This window comes from Sceloporus occidentalis, unplaced genomic scaffold (assembly GCF_023333645.1).
Source record: "Sceloporus occidentalis isolate IW3139 unplaced genomic scaffold, rSceOcc1.0.p SCAF_1, whole genome shotgun sequence".
NCBI classification, from domain to species: domain Eukaryota; kingdom Metazoa; phylum Chordata; class Lepidosauria; order Squamata; family Phrynosomatidae; genus Sceloporus; species Sceloporus occidentalis.
Genome location: NW_028316981.1, coordinates 51521834 through 51549480, shown reverse-complemented (window position 1 = coordinate 51549480; position 27647 = coordinate 51521834). Strand labels below are relative to the sequence as shown.

Below are 27647 nucleotides of genomic sequence, written 5' to 3'. Positions count from 1 at the left end.
AATGTGTAAAAACATCCCAATATGAGAGTGTAGAAAGCATGCATAAAGTGAAAGAGGGGGGAGTGGCCAGAAAAATCAAACCAAGATAAACAAATTAGTGAACTTGGTTTGCTTGTTTGTTTATTGAATTTATATCCTGCCTTTCTTCTTAGATGGAGTTTAAGGTGGCTTACAATATTTTTTAAAAGTTTAAGCTAAAACATCGGTTTCCAAAAGTTTTTTAAAAATTAATAACAGTATTATTTAAAACCACGATTAAAAACATTTAAAACACGGTTAAAATACAATTTTCAATAGAGAATAGTCCATAGTCTGTAGAAACCAATAGTTGATTCTAATGTACAATGGTTTAGAAAATAATCTTCAATCCACAAAGTTGTCCCAACTGCAATCCATCCTAATTCCAATCCACAAAGATAATGCAGGCTCCTCTCCACACAAATAAAGTATCACTCCCAAGGTTTCTGAAGTAATTTCATTTGTTTTTCATCAGCAAATTAAATAGTCTCAGACTAACATGCCAGTCACCAGCAGTTTCAGGAGCCACCAGATGTGCTGATAAGACTTTCCAACTTTATCAACAAACCTTTCAAATGGGCATAACAGTTTCCAGCACTTAATCTAAAGGTTAACAGTTCACACAAACTGACACTTTCCAAGGTAGTAACATAATATTGGCCACCAGATATCATCCAATATTTTTTGAGGTGTCCCTGAAATCTACAAGCCATTTTTGATACCTGATACCGTATTTCAGATACATTATATTTAACTGTATTTATATTTGACAGCTAACATGTAGTAGTATTTTGATCTTAAAAGTCCTTCATAATAAGTAGGCAACAGTATTTGACATATTCAGTGGTATCTGGGAGTCAATAGTCTATGAGATTTCATAGCTTTTTCCCCTGCCAATATGTCATTTTAACAGATGAAAATTAACAGATTTTATAAAACATCCTACACTTGTTTACTCACAAAAAGTCTCATTGTTTTCAGTGGGCTTTCCTTGCAGATAACTATAGGATTGCAGCTAAATTTCAAATTTTGAATTTCACATTCATTGTTTATGGTGATGATCTGGTTTTGATTTCCATTCAGAAGGTGAAAATAATCCAGGTTGAATCCAGGTTGAATCTGTTTTCACATACATCGCAAAGGCACCTGATTAACATTGGTGGGGAGGCTGCCAACCCCCCCCCCCCCACTTAACCCAGGATAATCAATGCCATTTCCCACCACAAGTTTGTTTTAAAAAGTTTTGCATTGTCAGCAGTGTGACTTAACTAATGCAAATAGACCCGGGATAATTTGGGGTTAAACTATGCATGCCTTGAACACGTTTTGAATACATTCGCATCATCAAATCTATATTTATTTGAGTGCTAGCATGTGTGAGCAACCAAACTCCCAGAGATAAGCATAGATGTAATTCTATAGAGTGAACAACAAACCCGGAATGCATGAGTGAAGTCACTCACATCATTCCACTTAAAAATACAATGTCTGATGACCCCTAAGACAGTAGACAAGATCCCAAAATGTAAATATATACAAATGAGTACTAAAATTTCATCTGTGCAATATTGGACGACATCTATCCATTCATCTATTTATTCATATCCCATTTTTCTCCCAGGCTAGTATTCAAGACAGATTTCAAAAAAGACAGAATAATATAAAACACATACAGCTAAAAATGGGTATGGTACCCAGTCCTGTTGACTGCCTTTTAACTACATTCAGTGTCTGAGACAAGCTACCATCCATCAGGACATCATATCTCACAACTCTTTCTTTGTTGTGCACCTTGTTCTGCTAATCTTATTTAAGCAAAAGACCAAAAAGTTTGGGATTTGCCAGCACACATCTATTCAGTGTATTTTGCTGAAAAACAATGTGCTAAATATGTGGTGGTGGTTTTTTGATGCTGTGAAATACCAGAGAGGAACATAAATTTGTCACAGCAGATTGCACAAATGTTTGTGGGATGAGCAATACAGTTCTCAACTCTACTGTGAGAAAGGAAAGACGGAAGGGAGAGGAAAATACTTCAGAAAGGAGGAGGGCATCCAAACTTTCCCCATTTCCCCAGTGGGTACCAGGCTAAGGAATGAAAACATATGAAAAATCTGAATGAAATGCTCTGTTAATCCCTTGTTGAAAGCCTGCTTTAAGCATGCTCTTCCAACCAGAGCAAAGAGGCTAGGCTCAGCTGAAACAGACCCTGAGGCTCCTAAGAAGAAAAGTGAAAAGGATTCTGCTCAGAAGGAATCTCTCTCAGCATTAGTCATAACCATCCAGCACATTCTCTCTTAATCACCAGCAAGAGGGGGGAAATGTGTTGTATAACAGTTCAAATGCTCTGATGCTAGCCAAATCCTCCTTTGCTGACTTCCTATTGGTAGGGATGCTCAGACATTCCTTTAAAAATGAAGAAGAGAAAGAAAAAAAATCCCAGCCAGAATGATAAATATGAGCCTGACTGTCACTTCGAATCAACCTGTCAGATTGCTCATCTCTGACCTTCCTTGTACTCTTTGGGTATTAAACTGCAGCTGAAAGACTAGCGGCCCATGCTCACAGCTTTGTTTTAGATTACGCCTGAAACTGAGTTGACCCTGGAGATCCAGGACCAGATCTCCTGACTTTAAAACGAACCAACAGACACATAACAGTGAACCATCCAGCTTTATGTTGCCTTCATCATTTTTTTTTAAAGGGAAAGTTAGACCACCCAACTGTTTCAGAAGGAGAAAGAATTGAAGAAACAGAGAAGCCATGCACACAACCACTTTTTGTATGGTGATCATATAAGGCCACTATGGCTGCATCCACGCTATAGAAATAATCCAGTTTGATACCACTTTAACTTCCATGTCTCAAGGCTATAGAATCTTGGGCTGTGTAGTTTATTATGGCACTGGAGCTCTCTAATAGAGCAGGCTTAATAGCTCACCGAACGACAAATCCCAGGATTCCATAACATTGAACCAGGAGGAGTGAGGAGAAGTATCCACCACTCCACAAGTTTGACTAAAATTGGGTGCTTTTTCTCTCCCCTCAGTTACAAGAGTAGAGTAGTTTTTGTTGCCATTGTGTGCCTTCAAGTTATTTCTGACTTCTGGCAACCCTAAGATGAACCCTAAGGTGGAGTTTTCTTGGGAAGATTTGTTCAGAGTTCTGCTATTACATTCCCCTGAGGCTGAGGGTATATGACTTGGCCAAGGTGCACATTTCTAACTGTGAGATATTGTTGTATAAACTTTAAATTGTTTGGAATTGTTTTTGGAAGTCTAGCACTAGATGGCAAAGAAGAGAATAGCTGAGATCCTAGAAAGGGAAGAGCTGCATCAGTAGAATTTGAACAGTATACAGTAGTTACCAACACACACACCACATACTTCCTCTCCTGCACACACACACACATTCACAAATTGGAAATGTATAAACAACTTGATCAATAATTAAGGGTTGTGAATTTTTGGTAATTCATCCTAATTAATAATTAATAAACATTTTTATTTAAGCTTTTTCATTTAAGCAAGCTTTTAATGGTTAAGCAGGGAAGATTCTCATTTAGATGTAGGTTTGGTCTGATTTTAACTTTTGGATGATTTTTATATAGTTTTATGGTGTTTTAATGTGATTTTAAATTGTTTTAAAAACTTTTTTGGAAACTTTTTAAATTTGTTCTTTTGGAAGCTGCTTTGGGTCCTGTCCTGGAAGAAAGATAACACATAAATAAAGTAAAACAAACAAACAAACAAATTACAGTGTAGTCCTGTTGAACAAAGGAAGGCTTTTGCAGTACTGCAAAAGCATCTTAGACTCCTTTGAGAATGTAGCTTTTATCTTTCTTGACATAAAACGCTTGTCTAAAACCTTGTGGAGGATCCACCCAGCGCCTCTGACTATGGATGTCTCATTTCAATTGTATTTGATATATATTTTTTAATTTAGCCTGCTCTTGTCATCCCATGGGCTCAGTGAGTGCCACCTTCAACCAGAGCTGGAAATGCCATCCAAAGACAGGATTCTGTTACTGCAAGGCTGGTGTTGCAGGCCCAAAATGTGACAGATGCCTCTTAGGATACTGGGGCTTTGGAGAAAATGGCTGTCAACCTTGTGACTGTGCCAGGGATTGTGACAAGCAGACTGGAGAGTGTCTCAGCAGGTGAGTAATCTGTGTATTGTAAACTGATAGCCTTTTAAATCTAGCAAGGTCTTTATTCTGCATACGGATATTGGGGTAGTTATGCACATATGTGTATTATGTGAATTGCTGAGGATCTTTGCCCATTCATATCTGTTGTTAATTGTCTTCACTTTATTGCACATATTTGCAACAGATGGCCATATGATCAATAATGTGCATCTTTGCAGATACACTAGTAAAAATGCAGATTCTTTTTCAGTGAAGTTTATGGAGTTTTTCAACTGCCCCCTCCCAAAAATTACCCTGTCCCCCTGCAAAAAGTCTGAATCACATGTGGCCAGATCATATTCTATTTGAATAGAATGAAGAGTATTTAAACTGTGTAGACAAGCCCATTGTTACCTTCAGTTGGGTGCTGGAGACATGGCTGTAGCACTACCAGGTGACAGTGTTGGATTACTCAGCTGCTTTCCAAACTTTATCCTTGCATTTTTTAAAATGTTAATAGCCATTAACAGTGAATCTTACATATGTTCATTGTTTAATTTCGTCCAACAAAATTTTTGTGTTGACCTTGGTTCTTTATCATTGACTGGTAAGTGAATGAAAATGAAGTTCAGACTGGTTCGTAAATGGAATGGATATTCCCTGAAATTAATCTTTTTTCTCTCCCACAATGAGAAATATGGTCGCCAGCAATCACACCTGCAAATTTAGCCCATGTTTAAAACACAATAAATGCAAAGTGCAGTTGTGAAGAAAAACATGTGGTTATAAGAACTTCGTCTCTCACAATTTGAAGAAACACCTCTCCTAAAAACATGCTAAATTTATCATGTAGTGTGATGCTCATACTACTTGATGACTGAACATCATATTTTGAAAATATCACTGTTTCAGCTCTTTTCATACTCCTCTTTTCAGTTATGACAATCAGGCTTTTTTCAATATTCCAATCGGTGGGAGAATCCCTGACCTCATTCAAACACCAGCCAATGAAAGTGATGATGAGTGGCAATGGAATGACCATGAACAGGGATTTTCTGCACTAAGACATCCAGGTATGCTTTTTGTTTTTAAGATATCAAAGAATATCTTTTACAAATTATTGCAGCATTTTAGATTTACAAAGCACTCACAGAAATAACCATAACTTTACTAGCTAAAGAAAACAGTGCTCAGAATTTTCAAGATAGCTGATTCATTTCTGAATACTAGCTGCATCTTCTAACATGAATTAAGAGCTGAGAAACATTAAAATAGTTGGCATGTTGTCTTTAATCATTACTTTATTATTCTTCTAATATGTTAACATTAACATTAGTGCAGGATTTGGAGTAAGATTCTAGTAATGTGCTATTTTTTAATCCTTAGAAAATAAAAGTTGTCTCTTCCACATGTTCCTTTAAAAGTAATTTAGAAAGTAATTAGACAATGAGTCAGAACAGACCAGTTGTACAAGCCACTGTCTGGACAGATTTGGAGTATGGTGTTTAAACACCACATGCTCCCACGCCGCATTAGAACTGCCCGGAAGTTCCCACTACATTTACCATGATTAAATCTCTCCATGACATTTTAATCCTATTGACGTTCACATTATCGTAGTACTGATTTAAAATGGAGCCTCCATTTCAAATGCATTTGATTGTTCTTGGGTTTTGTTTTTGTTTTTAATGTCAATCAAATGATGCACATCTTCATCATTCTGCTTACGTCAGTATTTAAAGGTACTTTCATACTGATAGAGAACAAGAACCATGCAAAAGCAAAGATGCACATAAGCGGTCAAATTTTATTTTTAAAAATGTCCACCGTCTCATCGTGTTCCCAAGAGAACATGGACTGGAGCGCAGCTTTGGCGCAGCTTCTGGCCTCTTAAGATGTGTGTATCATTTAAACAGCATACCTCCCAAGTGACCCAAAGCAGCTTTATTTTGGCCTGTCTGTTTGGGCCCATTGATTAGCACCCTCTGTAATCCATAGCTACATCTATGAATCAGATATTTGAAAGAGGATGTGATGAATATTCATAAAAATTACTCTTATTTTTCTTCCTCACATGGCCTCCCCTCCCCTCTCCCTTACGAATGTGCCCCGCATCTTTCAACACTTGGGGCTGATTCCTTGGTTAGAAAAATGTGTATGCAAAGAGAGGATACTAGGAAGTGCCAGCAATTTCTGCCAGATGAAATATGCTTATGGTAAGTGAATGAAATTCCTTTCATTAATTTCTAAACATGTTTAATTAAAATAGTTGTCTCAAAAGAGCTTCAGGAAGCATACAGACAGTAAAGCAACAGTTCAAAATAGTGTAAAACATTGTCTGGTTGTCTAAAATCCATTGAAAATAATTTAAAATAATGTGCACTGTATGAGAGCCTAATCAGTCCATGACAGAAACTTTGGTGAAAAACCAGGGTTCAACTTGGCATTGAAATAAAGCCAGTGCCAATGCCAAATGGGACCACAAGAGGCAGGTATTCCACAACCAGGATGCCACAGCACACCAAGTCTTCCCTTGTTTCTCGATGTAATATACTGGTGGGACACAGAAGGGTTAATCCATAGTAGTTTTCAGTGCTTAGGAGGGTGTACTGTATATATAGAGAGGCTCTCCTTCATGTTTCATGGTCCCAGGCAATTTATGGTTTTAAACATCATCGTAAGCACATTATATTCAGACTGCAAGTATATTGGAAGTTAGTTCAGGTCCTTTAGAACTGGTGTCATATGTTTCTATAAGGTGTTCAGATTAATGTTTTATATCTTCAGTGTATTTGATTATCTGTATTGCCTATTTTGTTTTATTTTGCATTATGTCTGTGTGAAGGTTTTTTCATTGTATTTTAATATTATATTTTAGTATTTTATGTTATTGAATAGTATATAAATGTTTTATTCTGCAGCTGATTGTAAAGCACCAGGTACATGGATGGTGCTATATAATAAACAATAATAATAATAAATGTTTTTCTCGACAATACAGCTGCTGAATACTGTATTAGCTGCACACTGTCTGTTTCTTTAAGGATAGCCTCATGTAGAGTTCATTGCAATAATCTGAATGGGATGCCATCTGTGCAGAACTGCTGTGGGTAGCTGATCTCTCTCCCAAGAATGTCATAACTGGTGGGCCTGTGAAAGCTGGCCTCAGGCCATAAGAGTCCACCTAGATGTACAGGGTTCTACACATCCAGACTACACACCTGCTCTCCCAAGGGGGCAACAGCCACATCCCAGGCAGGGTTACTCATCTAAGTTCCTGAGCCTGGGAACTACATGTCCATAGAGATCTTCATCTTCATGCTGAATCCTGATTCAGCATGTTTATTGTCTCTCATCCAGCCCATTATACCATCCCGTCCATAGTCAAACACATCCACAGCCTCATCTGACTGTGTTGACAAGACAAATCAAAGCTGGGTGGTATCATCATAATGATGGTGCCCAGTAGCAATGAGCAATTTATGAAACATGAGATTGAACAGCAAATCTGTATTATACATGTGGGAACTAATTAAAAGTCATGTTAGTCCAGAATATCAGCATGCAAAAGAATCTTGTAGCACCTTTGAGACTAAGCAAAAGGCATTGTAGAATACACTTTTGTAGACTTGGGACTTTTAACAGATGAGGTTAAAAAAGCAGAACAGAATAAAAGCAATTTTGGACGGTAGTCATCCTGCTGCTGCCTTGCATTCCATCGGTTACTGTAGTGCACCTTTTCATTGATGGGCAAAACACGTTAATAGGTTCTCAGTCTCACTGCTATTCCATGTTTGCTTTGGTGCGGTAGGTCCTTTCCACTGTAATTCTGCTTCTCAAGCTGTCATGTGGTGTAAGAGGATGTGAGTGGAAGTGAACACTTGCAGACTTTACCTTTCCAGGCCTGGCCATATATTCTACCCATTGGTACCCATTGGCACCAAGGGTTACTTCCTTGGCATGAATAACAAGTGGAGGGGTGGATTTGCATTACAGGTGCCATACAAGCAGTCTTCTTCCTGTACATCACATTCTTGGCATGTCCTGATTTCCTTTCTTCAGTTGTTATTTCTAAAAATGCAGCCTTGCATTTTACGTATCATCTGTTTGGGCCCTGAGATGCTCAGAAATCCAAGTTCTGTGTCAGATCTGTAAAGACAGGTAGCCATGCTAATACAATGTATTACATACCGTAGCAATTCCTTCTCTTTCTGCCATTTAGCACAGGAAAGTTGCACAAGAGGTGACATTAATCACATTTATCTTGATGGATTTTGGCAGTGATAAAAGCAAAGATCCTCTCAGCTCATGACAAAGGAACTCATGCCGAAGTCATTGTGAAGGTGAAAAAGGTTCTGAAGTCAGGCAAAGTGAAAATCACAAGGAGTAACCGGAGCATCTATCCAGAGTCTTGGACCAATAGGGGGTGTACATGCCCTATTCTAAACCCTGGTAAGTTCTCCCTATTTATGACACCAATTCTGGGAAGAAAGGGTATTATCATGGGAAATTACTACACATGGTGCTTTAGCTATTACACAACACCTCCAACCTGTAGCTGCTACATCTTCCAACAATGTTCACGGAATCCCTTTTCATCCAAGGGGGAACCCATCAATGAACTGTCAATAGTGCACGTGCCCAGCTGCAAAACTTCGCTGCCAGGCTAGTTGCAAAATTGCCAGTCAGGTGGTATCGGTGTCCTCTTCTCCCCCTGTCTCCCCTATTCCGAAGCAGCCCAATTACTTCCCCCCACCATTTTATTTTATTTTTAAACTTATTTACTGACTGTAAAAAAACAAAAACAAAGCAGAGATCTGGAATTGCATGAGTTAAAAGAAAAATAAATACTGAAAGCCATGCATTAGGCAGGGAGGCAGGAGTAAAAGGGACTCAGGCACAGAACACAATGGCAGTAGCAGCCCCAGTTGTATGATTCTGAAGATATGCAAAATTGGGGCTCTGAACACAGTTTATTTCCATATTTTTTCCAAAGGTGATTGCTGCAAGAATGAGCCTCGTGTGATAAAGTCCATGGAATTCTTTTTTAAAACATATTTTTATTACAAAAAAGTGCATGGAATTCTAAAATTAAGAGTCTGACGTATGTAGACTGTAACTTTTTCACCAAATTTACTCAGTAGCCTGCAAGTTATTAACTGCATATGAACAAATGTATAAGCATAATTCAGACTTCTCTGTGCATGTCAAGGAACTTGCATAAAGGCTCCACATAAAACATATAGCCACCTTCCTCCCTGCTAATCACCAGTGCTGAGTGCTGCATCTCAGCTGAGCATGATGTAGTGTGGCAGATGTGGATCTTTAACAGTTTCTTTAATCTGATATATCCATGAATGTTGTGTTTTCTAGACTTGATATGGACAGGGGAGTTCCCACAACATATTGGTGTACAGCACATGCTTTGTGTTAATAAGGTCCCAGGTGCAATTCCTGGCACCTTCCGCTTATTGGCTTTAGACGCCACCTTTTCCCTCAAAATGGAACTCAAGAGATCTAACAATTAATATAGTAAATATAACAATTATCTAACAATTTAATATAATAAATAACAATTAATTGATTTAAATATAAAATGAATATAATAAAACTGAACAAATACAATTAAAAGAATCATATAGTATGTAAGAGCCAGCACGGTGTAGTGATTTCAGTGTTGGACTCTGGGAGACAAGGGTTCGGAAATCCACCAGTTGACTTTGGGCAAGTCAGACTCTCTCAGTTTTGAAGGTGGCAATAGCAAAGCACCTCATGCCAAGAAAACCCCATGATAGGGTCACCATAAGTTGGAGTAGACTTAAAGGAATTTGAGAAGCGCATATGTTAGCAAAGCCTTGGCTGGAGAGTTGTTGCCCATCAGACTGTGCAGCATTTGGCTAGATGGGCCAATAGTCTTATTCAGTGTGCGACAGCTGCTGTATGTTCATAGAAACTCTTAACAGGAAAGGCAATGATGCCAGACATGAGGCTGATGAGATCCTAAACAAATCAACTGCTAAGTGCTCTACTTAGTGGCGCTTCCAAAACTTGCAACGTGCACTTTGGTTGGCTCCATAAAGGTATCACTGTTTTGTGGATTTTGGATGTTATTGTACTACTTAGGAAAGTAAATCTACTGAGTGAGACTTGGTCTGCCACCTGTAATACAAGATAGCAGTGAATGTGCTGCTGTGATTGATAAGGTTGATAGTTGTCAGTGTGTTCTCTCAAGTGGCAGCAGGCCTCCTAATCCACTTCACTGCCTAAGAGTAAGAATCCTAGTCCATTGTGTGAAATGACAGGATTGACAGGTTTACACATAAATAGAACTTTTCATGAGGAGAAAATAGTTTCATATACTATCCATTAATCAGTCTTTCCCAGTTCTCACAGTCCTTCATCAATAGCAGTTTGGAACAACAAACTGCTTGGGGAACTTCTCAGTTTAAGAGCCTGCACTACTACTAAGATTCCAGGTACCACTGTCACATTCAGCAGCATCTCTGGTGATGGATGCAGAGTGTCAGTCTGCAAAGTAGAATGTATTCTTTCCTTCTACAAGGAAAGTACCTCAAAAATTGTTTTTATTATGTGGTGATACTGCTGCCAGTTTTCATCAGCATGGTTTCTGTTGGTACTACTGATTTCCACAGTACTGTTTTGGTGTCAGTGGCACATGAAGGCAAAAGGTCTTGTTTCCCAGCCTGGCTTCAGATCCAGCAATAGGGATGGCATCATCTCTTTCTCTGAACTGGGCAGCTTGCTAGCTTTAGAATGCAGGGGAAGTCTTTCTAATCACCTGATCTTCCCATGACCAAGCATGTTGGGAGACGTTATTCTGAACCACATTTAGCTCAGGTCTGCACCTAAGAGGACCAAGATCACACACTACTGAGTAGCTGCATTAGTGCCCCACAGAACATACTAGCACAATAAAATCAAATTAGCCTCTTAAATCCAATTAATGGTAACATGCCAGCCATCTCCTTGTCCTGATATTGGAGTAGGAGGGGTGGAGTCTGATCAGTCACATCACTAATTGCATTGATTCTTCAGAATACATCTGTACTCTTGAAGAAAGTGGGTTTGGTTCATGAACATACTTTTTTTAAAAAACACAGCATGCCAAGATATATAAATGCATGGTGATTCAGATCTGCCCTCATTTCTCTCTGTATCTCCAGCTGCCATTTTCTATCCCCATGCTTCACCCAGCTCTTGTCTGTATTTCCAGTAATGGATCCAGCCATAGTTCCTTATGTCCATGCCCATTTTCCCTTAGTAGACACATAGAATAAAAGGTGTTATTTGGCTAAAATGGATCAGCAACAGCTATGTTCTGCCAAAGAAGAATTCCCCCTTTGTATCTTTTCTTGCAAAATGTTATGGTTCAAACTGTGTTTTGTAGTTCAGCAGTGTTTCTTAACTGCTTTAAGTTCCTCCAGACTGCATTAGCAGTGAGGAGGCAGTTTACTGATCTCATCAGGGATGGCCTGCCACCACCAAGTTTGTATCATTTCCATGTTGTGAAGACCCATGTGAACTAATGGTAAAACTTAGTGACCATATTAAGACATTGCATTATTCTCTTAGTTGGTCTGAGTCTTTGGTGTGCTGGGAATGTATGTTTCCTAATAAGAAAACCCACAACTTCTTCAGACCCAAAAGTAACTTCCAAGCATGGGATTGCCAGCTTAGTGCTTCCTTCCAGTTGGCTTGTGGGACTTTGAAATTAAATACGCAATGCCCTCTTAGGTCCAGCAGTTTTGTTCCAGAGCCTGGGAATATGCATTGGATTAAGTCTTTCATTTAAATGTCAGAGTGACCAGAGAATAAAGTTGCTAATAGCTTCTGGGTTCCATTAGGGGTAGGATGAGCAAGTAACAAAATTCACTGCTGTCTTGACCTCAGATTCTTCAATCACATGCTGACAAATAAATTATGTTGTGCTTTTTTAAAAAAATCTTGGAACTAAACACACAGCTACATTGACGAAAGGAAGCCTTTTGTCTAAAAGATAACATTTATAACCCAATCAGTCATCATGATTAACATGAGAAGCTGCTCCCTGTGAATGCCTATCACTTGACTTCATTGTGTTCTTTGAAAGCCCTGTTTAGATTTTCCATTTACCAAGCCCTATGAAATAAGGCCAGAGGGCAGACAATAGCCTTTTTGGGAGAATTGAAGACAATTTAAAGAAGAAATAGCTCCTTGGGCTGGGTGTATAAATATGTTACTCATCCCTCAGTTCACCTATAGTAAGTAGGTTGGCAGTTTCTTGATTTCTTTTGGAAACCTGCAAAGCAATTAGATCCGAGGTGACAGTGGGATAAAATAAATGAAGTGAAGCCTCTGTTACTCCAGTCCCACAGCTCTCTTAAATTGTTCATTAACAACCTAATGGTAGAGCTGCCAACTTCTGACCCCCTCCTTTAAACAGGCTGTTTAACAGCAATTAGCCACCATGTTTATGCCATGAAAAGCAGTGCCCCAAAGTATTTTCCCCCCATGAGTTATGCGTGGATAGAGGTAAGCCAAAATGCCCCCCCCCCAATATTGTATAAACTTTGTGGGGAGGCAAATTTAAGAATCTAAGAATTTTTAGGGGTAGGTATATTTATTTGAAAGCCAGCATGGTGTAGTTATTTGAGAATATGGCTATGACTCTGGAGACCAGGATTTGATTCCCTGCTCAGCCATGGAAACCCATTGGGCAACCTTGGGTGAATTACACTCTCAGCACCAGAAATTTCCATGGTAAGGTTGTCATAAGTTGGAAATAACTTGGAAACACCCAACAAAAACAAGGTATTGTTTTTACTTTGAAATACCAACTGGCCAATTGTTTTCCTCTTCCCACCACAACAGACTGGCCATATTTTGAGAATCAAATGCCTTTGGGAAGAACACTGTCCACAGTCTTGTACAGTCCAGCATAGTGTAATACTTTCACATGCAGAACTGCACTGATCTCTGGGTGTACCATAGAGACATTGTATCACCAAATTGCCTGGTAAGAGTTGTGGGGAATTGAAGAAACATCTGGCTGTGTCCATCGTTGCCAAACATGAAATGATTATATCTTCTGTTGTGATCTGCCCAGCAGTCCAGGACCTCTGGAAGTCTCAGCATATGGTATGTCCATTTCATGGAATGGCTATCAAGAGGCCTGCAGCAACTCCACAGTAGGTCCTGGGGGTTTTGGTCACTGCGTAGAGAGGAAGAAAATGGCAACGTCTGCCTCAACCAAAAGACATAAGCAGGTGTAATAAAAATTACACCTTCCATTATAAGAAGGCTAGCCACTGTGTCCTGGACCAGTGTGATGTGACAGTGTGTATCTCAGTGCTTATAGTACGTTTGGTTCCATTGTGACATAGAAAATATCAAACATTTACAATAGGAAACATCGTCAGTGTTATTAACAATATCTATCTAATTATGTTTAAGGATCATCTGTATATAAATAGAAATGTAATTAGCTTTTTGCGGGTTTTTCGGGCTATTTGGCCATGTTCTAGAAGAGTTTATTCCTGACGTTTTGCCTGCATCTGTGGCTGGCATCTTCAGAGAAGATGCCAGGCACAGATGAAAGCAAAACTTCAGGAATAAACTTTTTTAGAACTTGGCCACATAACCCGAAAAACTCACAGAAAACTATGGATACCAGCCATGAAAGCCTTCGACTTCACACAGAAATGTAATTATTATTAATCAAGTACAAATGGAGGAAGTCAGAATAACTAAATTGAGGCTATCATACTTTGGGCACATCATGAGAAGGGCTGAATAATTAGAAAAGACAATAATGTTGGGAAAGGTAGAGGGTAATAGGAAAAGAGGAAGACCACAGTCCAGATGGTTAGGCTCAGGGAGTTTAATCAGGAAGGCCATAGGCCTGAACTTACAGGACCTAAGCAGAGGATAGGCAGTCTTGGAGATGTCTCATCTACAGGGTCACCAGGAGTCAAGGTTGACTTAAGGGCAATTAACAAAAACAAAAGAATGGAGGGATTTTGTTCATAATGAAAATATTCTTTTTTCCATCTCAATTAATGTATCAATTAACTTAATTAACTCCACTTCACGTTTAACACCTCACCTTCTCAGAGGTGTTTATGCATTTGAATTGAGCAATTGAAGCCTTCATCCACTGTCTCAGATTGGCTCTGAGCCACCACAATACGGGTGAGAGACAGGTGGAATATTGAAACTAGCTGTATACATATAGACTTGCTATATTTCGTTCCATGCCATAATTTTAGTTCTGTACACACCTCCCCTTTCTTCTTTAATATATATAAAATATTTCTTTCTGACCCTTCTCATTGGGAAAGGGGGGAGGAAAAATAAGGAAAGAATCCACCATCGCCCCCGCTAATCCAGTTTGGCAGAGCAACCGTCCCCCAGTACTTTCTGCTGTGCACAGCAATCTGGCTCCCGGCCCAACTGTCTCTGTGGCATTGTGCTGCTAATGTTTTTCTCTGACTGGTGACAGGAAGTCCATACATCTAATCTCATGGCCTTAGAGTTTAATCGTAAAACATAATTTATTGGTGTACTGCAATGGAAAATGTATTACAATTTTTTTAAAAAATGATGTTTCTAATGAAAAGACAATGAATTAAAAATAAGCACACAAAAATTATCCACCTTCTTAAAGATGAAATTGAAGGTCATCATGTGACATCAATTCTTTAAGGACATAAGAAACAGCAAGCCAGAACATAAATCAATCCTCCCCTCTTGGTTTATTAAACCATGGCTGGAGAATGTGTATGGCCCTCCAGATGTGATCTGCTCATTATCTCAAGGTAAAAAGAAATGATGAGAGCATTAACACATTTCAGCTTCTTTACTTTCCTTCTTCCCCCAATATGCTTGAAACAAGGGGTGCATCCACCCTGTAGAAATAATGCAGTTTGACACCATTTTAACTGACATGGTTCCACTCTACAGATTCCTGGCATTTGTAGTTTTATGAGCACACTTTGTCTAAGAAAGCTAATAACCTTGTAAAACTACAAATCTCAGGATTCCATAGGATGGAGCTACAGCACTTAAAGTGGTAACAAACTGCATTATTTCTGCAGTATAGATGCACTCAGGGTCTCTGTAGTTGTGGGATGGATTGACTAAACAATGGCGGGGTACAGACCGCCAGAAAGTGGCGGCCGGCAGCGGCCTCTCTTTTTCACATAGCTGCACCGCAGCAACCAAATTGCGTGGGAAAAAAAGGAACACTGAAAAGAGGCTCCTTTTTGCGCCGTTGCAAACTGCTGGCGGTGGTGCGAGCATGTTGCTGCTGTGCGACTCCATCTGGAAGGTGCGCATCAGTGACGTCATAGCTGTGTGCTCCGTCTGGATGGTGCCGCACAGCTATGGCATCATGGCAACATGCTAGGGTTGCGGGGTGTGTGCACACACCGCCCCGAGGCAACCCCAGCATGTTGCCATGATGCTGAAAAGAGCCTGTCTGTACAGGGCCAATGAAACCTATGCTTTCTGTAGGCAGATGGGTCAATGAACCTCTGTTCTAGAGCTTGGAAAGTTAATTTAAAAAGTAATTAGTTCTGGTTGCATTCTAATTCCTCCAAAATGTAGTTTAAATAATAAATAATAATAATAAACTTTTTATTTATATGCCGCCCTTCCTTCGATCAGGGCGGCTTACAACATGGTAAAAATCCAACAAATTAAAATACACACTAAAAAATACACATAACATGGTTTACTACCATGATATTACATTTTAAACATTTATCTATTTACTTTGTCAATTAAAAAAGTCTTTTAAAAAATAACATGTTTGCTACAAGCTGCTCTCTTGTGATACAACACACTTCTGCCATCTATCTTGCTGTTACCACAATAGGTCTCAGTAGCATGAGGCACAGCCTGAGCCAGCCTTTGAATTATGTGATATTCCTTTTCTAGCATTTTAGTGATGCTGCAACCTTGCAACTGTAAAAGTAATTTTAAAGATCACACCTACACTGCAAAAAAATTAAATTAGCCCTCATTAAGTTATACAGTACTTGTAGGAGAATGAAGTTATGCCTTGTTATTAGAAAAGGAATTAATTGCAAGTAATTAACTAATTCTTAGTACTTGCCCTCAGGACAAATGGATCTCTTGCTGGAGGGAGGAACTACCCACCTCTTATGCTTCTATTGTAACTTTGGGGTCATCAAGCAAGCAGCATCAAGCCTATCATTAGGCTGAATGAGGCTGTTGCTTCAGGCCATAGTAGTGGCATTACAGTTATACCTCAGTTAATGAAGTCAACATGTTTCTTATTTAACAGAAAAAAATGGTACAAGAGGCAGAAATAACATGTTCTTGCCCCACACACAAAAAAGAAGAGCAGTTCAACATGTTTCAACAAACTTTTGTCCAGACCTAAAGATGTGCACAGGTGAAATGAAACAACCAGGCCATGAAATCTTTGCATAAGTGAACAAAAATATTTTGAACCTTTTAGAGACCACTTGAAAACTTCCAGAATGCCTCCAAGGATCCCCCCCTTCTACCAGCTTCCACTTTTCTTATGATGTCCTTTTTGGGTGGCCACACATACTTAATAAGGAATCCTAGAGGCAGCTGTGGTTGACCTTCTTTTGTAGGCAGGCACATACAGCTTACAACAGAAGAATCCCATTCTTTTCCAGCTCAGGCTTTATTGCACTGCTTACTGGAGACACACTACTGAAACCTGACACCAAAGGTCTCTACCCTTCTTTCCTCATCCTCCCAATGCCAATGACTGGACAAGGAGGAAAAGGAGAGAGTGTAGGCATCAACAGTCTTTGTAAAAAGGAGTTTGTCAACTGAGGTATGCCTATTAGAGGGACAGTGTGGTGTGTGCCCTGTACCTTCGCCTGACCCTGAAGGATTTGTTGTTGTTGTTGTTGTTGTTGTGTGCCATCAAGTTGTTTCCGACTTATGGTGGCCCTAAGGCAGTACCTATCATGGGATTGTCTTGGCAAGTTTCTTCAGAGAGGGTTTGCCATTGTGATCCTCTAATGCTAAGAGAATGTGACTTGCCCAAGGTCACCCAGTGGGTTTACACGGCCAAGCTGGAATACAAACCCTGCTCCAACGCTCAAACCATACACCATGCTGGCTCTCGCCCTGGAGGATAGTTATATAAAATTTAGCTGTCAGTGCAGTCAACTTCAGCATGTGCAATAGGATGAGGAGGGTCACCATCTTGCCCTTCACTCCAAGCAGGCAAGTGTCATTTTTCTCTCGCAGAGAAAAGGCTGATCCTGTGTGTTAGTTTTCTTTGCAGCACAGGAATTACAGAACCATAGAATCCTAGAGTTGGAAGAGACCACAAGGGCCATCCAGTCCAAATCCCTGCCATGCAGGAACTCTCAATCAAAGCATCCCTGACAGATGGCCATCCAGCCTCTGTTTAAAGACCTCTAAGGAAGGAAACTCCATTACACTACAAGGGAGTGTATTCCACTGTCGAACAGCCCTTACTGTCAGGAAGTTCCTCCTAATGTTGAGGTGGAATCTCTTTTCCTATAGCTTGCATCCATTGTTCTGGATCCTGTTCTCTGGAGCAGCAGAAAACAAGCTTGCTCCCTCCTCAATATGACATCCCTTCAAGTATTTAAACAGGACTATCATATCACCTCTTAACCTTCTCTACTCCATGCTAAACATTCCCAGCTCCCTAAGTCATTCTTCATAGGACATGGTTTCCAGACCCTTCACCATTTTAGTCTTCCTCCTTTGGACATGCTCCAGTTTCTCAATGTCCTTTTTGAATTGTGGTGCCCAGAACTGGACACAATGTTCCAGGTGGGGCCTGACCAAAGCAGAATACAGTGACACTATTACTTCTCTTGATCTAGACACTGTACTTCTATTGATGCAGCCTAAAATTGCATTGGCCTTTTTAACTGCTGCATCACACTGTTGACTCATGTTCAATTTGTGGTCTACTTGGACTCCCACTAAGTTTGAGAGGGGGAGGTGGGAGCAGGGTGCCATGATTGTGAAATAGTCTCATTTGAGATTTCTCCCACCTTTTAAGGAGTATGTCTCTAATCTGACAGGAAGATAGACACTGTGTTTCCTGGATCTGTCTGAGCAGCTGTAAAAGATCCCTACTGAAAGAAGTTGAATTTGTGTAAGGGGGGGAGGAATGTATTGTTATACCAGGAAAAATACAGGGTTGGCATTTGTCATATCTAACCATCATCTTGGCTTAGCTGCAGAGCTCATACAGATTAAGTTGGCCCCTTTAGGCGGCTCAGCAGCCAACTGGAACACTACACTACTGTCATAATTGTGTTTTTGTTCTTCACTCAAAAATACGTAGCAGCAATGTAGACCTTTGGGTCTTGGCAGGTTTTCTGTTAGAGGAACAGACTTAGGTTGACAGTGCATACTGTTTTAAACAGTCAGACAGTGGGTACTATTCAGGATACCTATGCTTCACCTCCAACATTAGAGGCAGTGCATCTCTCAGTACCAATTTCTGGGGAGCACAATATGGAGGGAACAGGTGTACTTATGCCCAGACCATTTATAGTCTGACATCATGTTAAAGAACATGAAGAAGGAAATAGGAATTAGTTAATCTTACTCGTCATGGAAGAACATAAACAGTACTCTTCAAATATGTACAGGAACCAGGGTCCACTTCTTTGGAGGCTCTTCTACATTTTGGGTGACACATGCTCAGGAAGCCCTATTTCTAAAGCTAGGTATCATTGTACACCTGGCAGTGGTTGGAGCTGAAATGAACCCTTTAAATCTTAAATATGTTTTCAGGCCCAGAAGGAAAAGCCATTGGTGAGTAGTGCACATGCTTTGCATGCAAAAGACCCCAGATTTATGTCCCGCACATTTCCAGATGGGGATGGGAAAGAATGCTGTTCAAAATTCTGAAAAGATACGTCCTCACCATAGGCACTACTAAGCTAAATGGACCAATTGTCTGACTCATTAGGTAGTTGTCTGAGTTGTTATGAAATTAAAACCAGCAGAACCAGGAACAAAACAATAACTGGTACATCTGGCAAAGAATCAGCATAATGTGCTTAATCTGCCGACTCCACTTGGTACTTTGGCAGTCGCATTTTTAATCAAATAATACTTTGATTGTCTTCAAAGGCTGCTCTGCATAAAATATGTTACAGTTATCCAACTTGGAAATTCCAGATCTCACCTGGCATGCTTTGTCCAATTCTGGACACCATAGTTCAAGGATATTGACAAGCTGAAACATGTCCAGATGAGGGTGACCACAATGGTGAAATATCTGACAACCATGGCCTATGAAGAGCAGCTTAGGGAACTGGGTATGTTTAGCCTGGAGAAGAAAAGATTAAGAGACATGTTAAAATATTTGAAAGGATGTCATATGGAAGATGGAGCAAATTTGTTCCCTGCTGTTCCAGAGACTAGGGCATGGAACAATGGATTCACACTACAGGAAAAGAGATTCCACCTCAACATTAGGAAGAACTTCCTGACAGTAAGAGCTGTTTGACAGTGGAACACACACCCTTGGAGTGGTAGTCTCGGTTTTTTTCTTTTTTTGAGGTTTTAAACAGAGGCAGGATGACCATCTGTCAGACTTGCTTTGATTGTGTACTCCTGCATGGCAGGGGTTGGATTGGGTGGCCCTGGTGGTCTCTTCCAACTCTATAATTCTATGAAAACATTGGGGTATGAATCACTGAGACCACGTCTGGTTTCTCCAGGGAAGGGTTCAGCTAGTGTACAAGATATAGCTGGTAAAAGACACCCCAGTGTTTATGAAAGTACAATGTCAGGTCCAGGAGCATCCTCTAAACTGCAATCTCCTGCTTCAGAAGGAGCACAGACATCTCCAAGATCAGCTGTACACATATATGTAAATTACTACAGCAGGGAAAATCCACTGCTTCTGATTAGAACTGATATTCTGGAACTGGAGACAACCTTTTAAAAGAAAAGCATCTGCCAAGAGCACTATTAGTTCCTCATATATTTGCCAATTTTTCAGCCAGCATCTGTAACCTTCAAAAGCAACTGCAGACATTAGGTGATATTTATCTTAAGGATGTGGAAAGCTTCATCTGTTATCTACTAAAAGCACAACAGGTTGAGTTGCCTTTTGTAGACAGTTGACAATCGTAGACTGTCTCCCCATTTAGTTTTCCATTTTGAATTTCCCCATTTTGCACTCGCATCTTAAAAGGTTTTCCTTCATCAGATGTCCCACATAGTGCCATGCAGTGCACTTCAACTTATATACTTTATCATACAAAGGCTGAGCTAATTTGTATTAAGATTGCAGCCCTTGCAAATAATCTGATGATATCTTTACGTGGGGTTCTAGCTGGGAAATCAATATGTGTGTGTGTGGGGGGGGGGAACCTTCTAATTTAATTTATGCTATCCTTTTTCAAACCAGGCATAGACTACCTGATAGCAGGACAGGAAGATACACGGACCAACAAGCTCCTTGTGAATATGAACAGCTTGGTGAAGCCCTGGAAAGCGCACTGGGGAAAAATCGTAGCCGACATGATTCGAACTGGATGCAAATAGTATCTTCTTTCAAAGTGAAAGCCATGAACTTTACATGCTAGTACTGTTGCAGTGAAAAGCCTAGTTAGTTTTCTTACTGTCAATCAAAACATTTCTGGCTAAGGGGAATTTAAAAACAAGGCTCACTTTGTCCCCTCCCACTACATGCTTTAGAAGGAAATTTGTGCCATTTCATTTTTTTCAAGAGAACAATCCTCATCTCATCCATACAGAAAAACCTTCAGGACTTAACTGACTCTGTACACCTATAACTCACAGCTCAGCTGATAGCATCCCTCCATGGTTCTCCAGAGCTTTCACATAAACATACACACAAATACCCACCATGTACATGGGCTACAAACTGACTTGGCTGCATCCATGAACCAACCTGATATGACTAAACATGCAATTGCTGCAGTGAAACATTCAGTTTTGTGAGGCTGCTCTTTTGAAGTGGTCCTGAGGGATGAATTACAAGGTTGCCAAATTGCAAGAGTAAGAATTACTCACAGGTTGGGCTTATCATGGCACTCTTGCTTAATCTAGCCGTCCTTTCCCTTTTCAAGCTCACTATGCAAACTACAGTTGAAATTATACAGCCCCTTGGGTTCCTAGAGTGACCCATTGGTGTTTGCACTGGAACTGAAAGATTCTGTAGATATATTTATGTCTGTGCTTGTATTTTGCCAGGGAAACAGGCAGAGCCTGTGAGTATAGGGAAGGATAAGAGGGTCCCCAGCACTTAGGCCTCCAAGGTTTCTGTGATGTGGAGGATATAGATAGGATCTGATCCTGCAGGCAGGAATTTCCAGAGATTTCTCTTTGCTTTTCTACACGGCATTTGGGGAAAAGGAGGTGGCTAGATATGTTTGCGGTGGGAGAAGGCTGGTTGCATTAGAGCCCGTGGATTGGCCTTCTGTGGGGCCCAGTTCTCTCAAGGCATATGCTGGCTCAACAATTCTTCTGCCTATACAGGTGAGTCTACTTGCACTCTTCAGGGATCTGCTCACTCATTGCCTTTCCATTGTCAGTCGTTGGACCACCCAACTTTCTGGAAGATTGCTACTGTAAAGAACTATTGGGGCCAGCGGCATTTACTTTGCAAGGGGAAAAGGCTCTATCAACATGCAATTTGGTAGTTGTCAACTGGAACCTGGCTTGATTTGGTGTTGGTGCATTTAAAGAAGTCATGATGTGGCAAAAGGGATGTATTGGACTGTCGATTCAAGGAAAAATTTTGTAGGGGTAGTAAACAGCAACTCTGGTATTTTTGGACTGCCACTTCTATGATCTCACCAATGACTCTACTGGCTAAACCTAATGGGAATTGCAATCAGATATCTGAAGGGCCACAACTGGGCTAGCCATATGGTTAATCAATTTCTCTTTCCAATGTGTTCTGATTCTTAAATTTTGTTCTATTAATATTTCATGTGAAGATATTCACAGAGCCACTTTCAGACTTGTGCCTGCTTTCAGTTGGTTGCGTGCTGTCCTGCTTCAGGTGTGTGGATTTGGTCTAAAGAAGTCTTCAGAGCAAGACTTTCCAAAGTGTTCAAACTAGGGTCAGATAAATCTTCCTGAGATTTAATGTTCTCTGCTGGCCAACACCCTGCATATAGAGAGCAGGGCCACGAAGTCTGAGGTGTAGATCTTCAAGCACAAAATGTTATTCAATTGATTACTGAGTCAGTACAGGCAGGTAGGTATGTCAGCCTCTTGCACTGCCTTGGTGCCATACAGCTTGCTGATCAGTCAGATCTGCTCTACAGAAAAATTGGAGAGGCAAATGGCCTCCTAGCAACTCTTCATGCTTTGTTATGTGATAATGTAGAGGAAAGCTATGATTAAAAATGTTCTTTTCTATGTGGTCTTTACCAAGCCCAACTTTTCCAGTAAGACTGCCAGATGCAATGTGAACCACTGTTTATGTGGAGACTCGGGCTATGAGCATGCATGGACAATCACTGGGATTTAAGATTTTTCCTCCATGGCTCAAGCTCTGCATACCCCACATCTTATCTCTGCTCTGCAATACAGCTGGCAGCCATGCTATTCTGTAACGGTGTCAACTACTAGACTGTCCCTTTAAAAAAAATTATTACAAGCACATTTAGTCCTTTACTCATTTTTTTTCCTTAAGGGAAAGAATCATTTTTTAAACCCATTGTAAATCTGTCAAGTTTATATTATGGACAGTTTCTATTGTGAACTTCCCCTTGAGTCTTGCAGCAAGTTAATAAAGGTGAAGGCTTGGCTTGAATGAGCACCCATTTACAGAAACCATTCACAGTACTTTCATTTAAATAGCATCTTTTTCTTATGGTAAGGTGGGCAACTGCCAGATGTTTTTAGACTGCAGCTCCCTTAATCCCTCATCATTGACTGTGCTGGCGAAATCTGATGCGATCTGTAGGAAAACACAACTGAAGGGCCACATGTGCCCACCTCTGCCATAAGGGAGAAGAGTATCCATTTCTAAGAGAAGGAGAAAGTAGCAGCAAGTAAAGAAGACTGGCATTTTCCAGCTTCCAACCATATACAATAGCCATTGATCAGCCTGCATTAAGTGTAGAAGACTTTCATCCTAAGGAGGGCATTCATTAAGGACACATGTATTTATTATCTGATCAGGAATGTGTACTGTTGTTTTCAGACTTGTTTTGAATGCTGTGTGGCCATTGAGACCAGCCTCACCTGAAAGCCTGGAAGAGCAGTAGATTACAGGAACAGTAATGTTAAAAATTAGACCAAATGACTCATAACCATAGGACAAGGCTTTTTACATATTATTGGTCTTTCCTTTTGTTTAGGAACTGGTATACACTTCAGGTAACCTCTGACAAGACATTTCTTCTAGCTATTCAGTTTTCATTCAAATGCTGAAGCCTATTTGAACACATTATTGTAAACACTACATTTATATTATAATGTCTAATTGTAATGCTGATTTTTCACATGTCAGGTAAAGAGCTAGATTGGCTGCATATCGCTAAACCTAAAGTATTGCATTTATATAAAGACCTTTCTTACAAGTTCTGCTTTTGTACCTGCAGTTTTGTGGGTGCAAAGAAGGGCAGGGGCAACTGATGCTATTCAAGATTTCATGGAACCTGATTTACTTGCAGAGATTAAAATGAGAGTGGTAACCACCCCAGGAAAAATTATGTGGTGTAATGGGGTGTGTGAGTGTGTGTGTGTGATTGAAAAAGTGGAAACACTGGTTGTGGTCAAACACATAAACCAGAAAGATACGGGGATTGAAAGAACACAATGTACTGATCCAACTGGACAGCTCATGTACACCAAACCCACTCTTGTGCTTCTGCTTCATTCCAAGAGAAAATTTAAGATATACATGGGTTCAGGGGCTTTTGGATTAGGATGTTGCTCAATTCTGTTGACAAACCACTATATGTGAAGCGAAACACTCAAGCTGGGTGTGTGACTCACTGCTTTTATCATATAGTCAGTGTACATGTCATCCATACAAATGTTGAAAAGAAGTTCTGCAAAACACAGACATTGAGTTGGATCCAGCCTAAAACATCCATTGAACAGAACTCCACTAATACACCAGACTTCTCTCCTTTTTCCCTCTGCCTCACCATCAGAAAACAGATTTGTGGAGATGCAACCTTACATCTATTCTATGTAAAGTCTTTTACTTCAGTGGGTTTTAAGTTACGATAAACTGGTCCCAAGGATTGCATTTCTTTAGTGTGGATCTAACCAGTTGTAGCTATAAAATGTTGATCAGGATACTTTTCTCTTTTTCACATAGATGGATTGAACCATTTTTGGGTGGATCTATCATACAGTGTTTAAACCAAGGGTGGGAAGTGTGGCCTGTGGAGCACATTTCCCCACCCTTTCTTTTTTAGCCAGCAGGATATTCCCAAGGTCCCTGGAGGTTCCTTCATTTAATATTTGAGGGTAAAAAATTATCCCAAAACTTCCCTACATAGTCAAACCACCCCTGTAGGGATGAGGTTGAGGCAATCCTCATCCCTACAGGATGAACCTATAACCTCCCCCCCCCCCCCGCCCAAATGGTAGGGGGCTGAAAAACAGTCAAGAATCAAGGCAAATCAAAATGGAAGTCACCTCCAATTTTGATTTACCTTTGGACAATTTTGGTTGTTTCGGATGTATCACTGCAGTTTTTTGGGTGGGTAGAGGAAACAAAAATTGGTCCTCTATGGTACAGTTGCTGCCCTTCATTTAAAAGCCAGCAGGAGCAGTGTGGACTGAGACTTGGGAGGTCCAGATTCTAGTCCCCAGTGAATCATTAAACTCACTGTGCAATGTGAACCACTCAACAGATGGTTCTGAGAATATAGTAGGAGAGAGCCATGTCTAGGAAGCACCTGGAGCTCATATGAGAAAAGGCAGGATACTAACATTAGTATGTTCATACAGAATAACAGTTCCCACACTTCCTCTATAGGACACATTACTACCCAGATAGAGGTAAGTGTAACATACAATAAATCCTCATAACATTACATATGGCATGAAAAACTTTAGGAAACAGCAGAACACCACACCAGTCAAGCATTACACTGACAGGTCCTTAATAGCCAGCAACTTGTTTCCCTCCCCAAAAGGATCAGCTCAAGTAAATGCCTCTCCTAACAAGTGTCCTGTATTTTATCTGACTGCTTGAGACCAGATCTCAGCTGCTTAGGCGCCAGCGTTTTATCACTTCAGCATTTTTGGCATCTGTTTTGTTGACTGCTCTTTATCCAGGCTGAGAGCCCTTTTCACACTCTTTTCTATTAGAGGAGAATGCACTTTCTAAATGCCTGCAATCCATTCCCAGGAGCAAACTGCTGACAGAGAGCTGGTACTTCCACTCCACTTCATTAAATGAAAAGTGAACACCAGAGATCAGACAGCACTTAAGGAAGGGCATGGAAGAGACAGCCATGAGTCCCATTTACATCTTATTTAAACAGGTTGATATCTGTGTAGAAGACAACTACTAGCTGAAAAGACACGGGATCTAACATTACTACCAGTTAAAGCTCATTAACTTAACACAACTGTATTTATTTTAAGCTAGATTTTAAGTGCCAAAGCAGAAGAGTTAGGTCAGCTGTCTAGAAATATTAGATGATTAGATTTGATTTCAGAGTATAATATCGTATACCTGACTGCTAAAACTTTTGCATGTACCTTTGTCTGCTAATTTAAACAAAAAAAAAAAAAAAAAAAAAAGGGGGGGGGGTCAACAAAACATAACATGATTAATATATCAACTCATCTCCAGTGAATGAGAATACATAAGAGATGCACATTGTTCTTAGTTGGTGTGGGTTTGGACAGTCCACAAAAACACATGGGAGATCTTGTAAGAAAGTCATGTGTTGACTACTATTAAGCAATGAATCAAATTTCCACTTACCTTACCTGAAGAGTAAACCTACAGTTATAGATTAACATTGAGTCTGGATCACAACTAAAATTAGAATGGAGACAAAATGCAATCTAACTAGTTTTAGAAACTGAGAACACAGTGCAGGGATAGTGTTAGCCTGGTCCTGAAAAACTCCAGTCCCTTACCTGTAGAATGGGAATTGCAGCCATGTGTCAAGATTTGTAAAATACTTAAGCTGCAAGAAAGTCAAGCCAATAAAGCAGAAGCAATAAAGCAGTATATATTTTTGTTTTTATCACACAGAACACCAAGTCCTTGCAGAATAGAAATGAAGTCCTCTTCCCACCCCAAATTAGGCAAATTCAGAAGGGCTTATTTAGGGAGGAGCAGGACAGGTCTAATATCCCCCTATCCTTTGTTTTGAAAGTTAATACAGGATAGATCACTTTTCAAAAGCTTATGTTACCACCTCAAGTATTGGCTGCTGTTGAAAGTATAACAAAAAGAATGCAAATAAGCCATAAGCAGGCCACCAGATGTTGGAAGAAACAGCAGCTTCTGCACTTGTTCTTGCTGCTGCTTTTCCACCAGGAATGAGGTGGCTTAGGCAGAGAGATTAGGATTTTGTATCTTCCTTGCCTGCTTGATTTTCGTTCCTCTGTCAGCCAGCTATCCCAAAAGCATTTGGGGCAGATAACATTGTCTAGTTCAGACAGGGTTATTTAAGTGACTGACTGCCCTCTTTTGTAAAAGAAAAAGAAGTGACCGAGATTGAACCCTCCTCTCTCTTCATGGCTGTTCTGTGATGAGGGAAGACATTCTCCAACATGGATCAGGTTATTGGTATCCAAGAATGTATTTCCCTAATAAATGTCCCTCTTGTTGAGGATTATTTTTCTGCCTGCAACATGGTTCTTTCAAACTCATCTCCCTAAATGGTCACCTCTAACGGGCCTTTCATTCCAGTAATAATTTCTCATGATCACTCCCCTCTGACAAGATCAACTGGGTTGTGTCCAGTTCCAGAGGTTTCCATGAATAGAAAGTGGAGGATTTTTTTGCCAATTCCCTTTCTTGCCCAGCTTCCCACATTAATTCATGCACTTCCCAATAGATGGCCCAACTTCTGAAGCAGACCTTGGAGGGGCGCAGGGGTAAGAGCAAATGAGCAAAAAATACGCTGCCTCCCCTTCTATTCACAGAAGCAATGGAATACAACTGGGTACAACCCAATACATTTAACATACTCTAGTAGTTTTTGCCTGGATCAAATACATAATCTGCATACCTGAGGAGGACATATAATACACCCAAAAAGCAGCAAGAAAAATACAGCATGGAACTGCTCACTTGTAGTGTTTCTGCAACAGCAGTTAATATCTTGATGCCCCTGAAAAGGCAATGACTACTCATTCCACAAGGCATACAGAAGGGGGGTGGCAGCAGATGATCCTCTCTCAAAATACACAGATGCATCCAAGGCTACATAAGGATTTTCACTTAACAATATAAATTGATGTAAGCCTCTCATACCATAGTCAAGTCATCACCAACATTAATAAAAGAAATAAG

The 27647-nt window shown here is 40.1% G+C and overlaps 1 protein-coding gene across 2 annotated transcripts in view; it reads left to right on the top strand.

Moving 5' to 3' along the window:
- The window catches only part of LOC149321400 (netrin-4-like), a 104704-nt gene extending 82146 nt beyond the window's left edge, over positions 1-22558 (top strand). The window contains exons 6-10 of one of the 2 annotated variants that reach the window (XM_089521064.1): positions 3991-4177; positions 5084-5220; positions 6295-6363; positions 8429-8599; positions 20574-22558. In XM_089521064.1, coding sequence (XP_089377190.1) covers positions 3991-4177; positions 5084-5220; positions 6295-6363; positions 8429-8599; positions 20574-20710 — 701 coding nt within the window. In that variant the 3' untranslated portion in view covers positions 20711-22558. Of the gene's footprint in view, positions 1-3963; positions 4178-5083; positions 5221-6294; positions 6364-8428; positions 8600-20573 lie in introns of both variants that reach the window. The other variant, XM_089521054.1, reaches the window with a different exon arrangement.
- The last annotated feature ends 5089 nt before the right edge of the window (positions 22559-27647 follow it).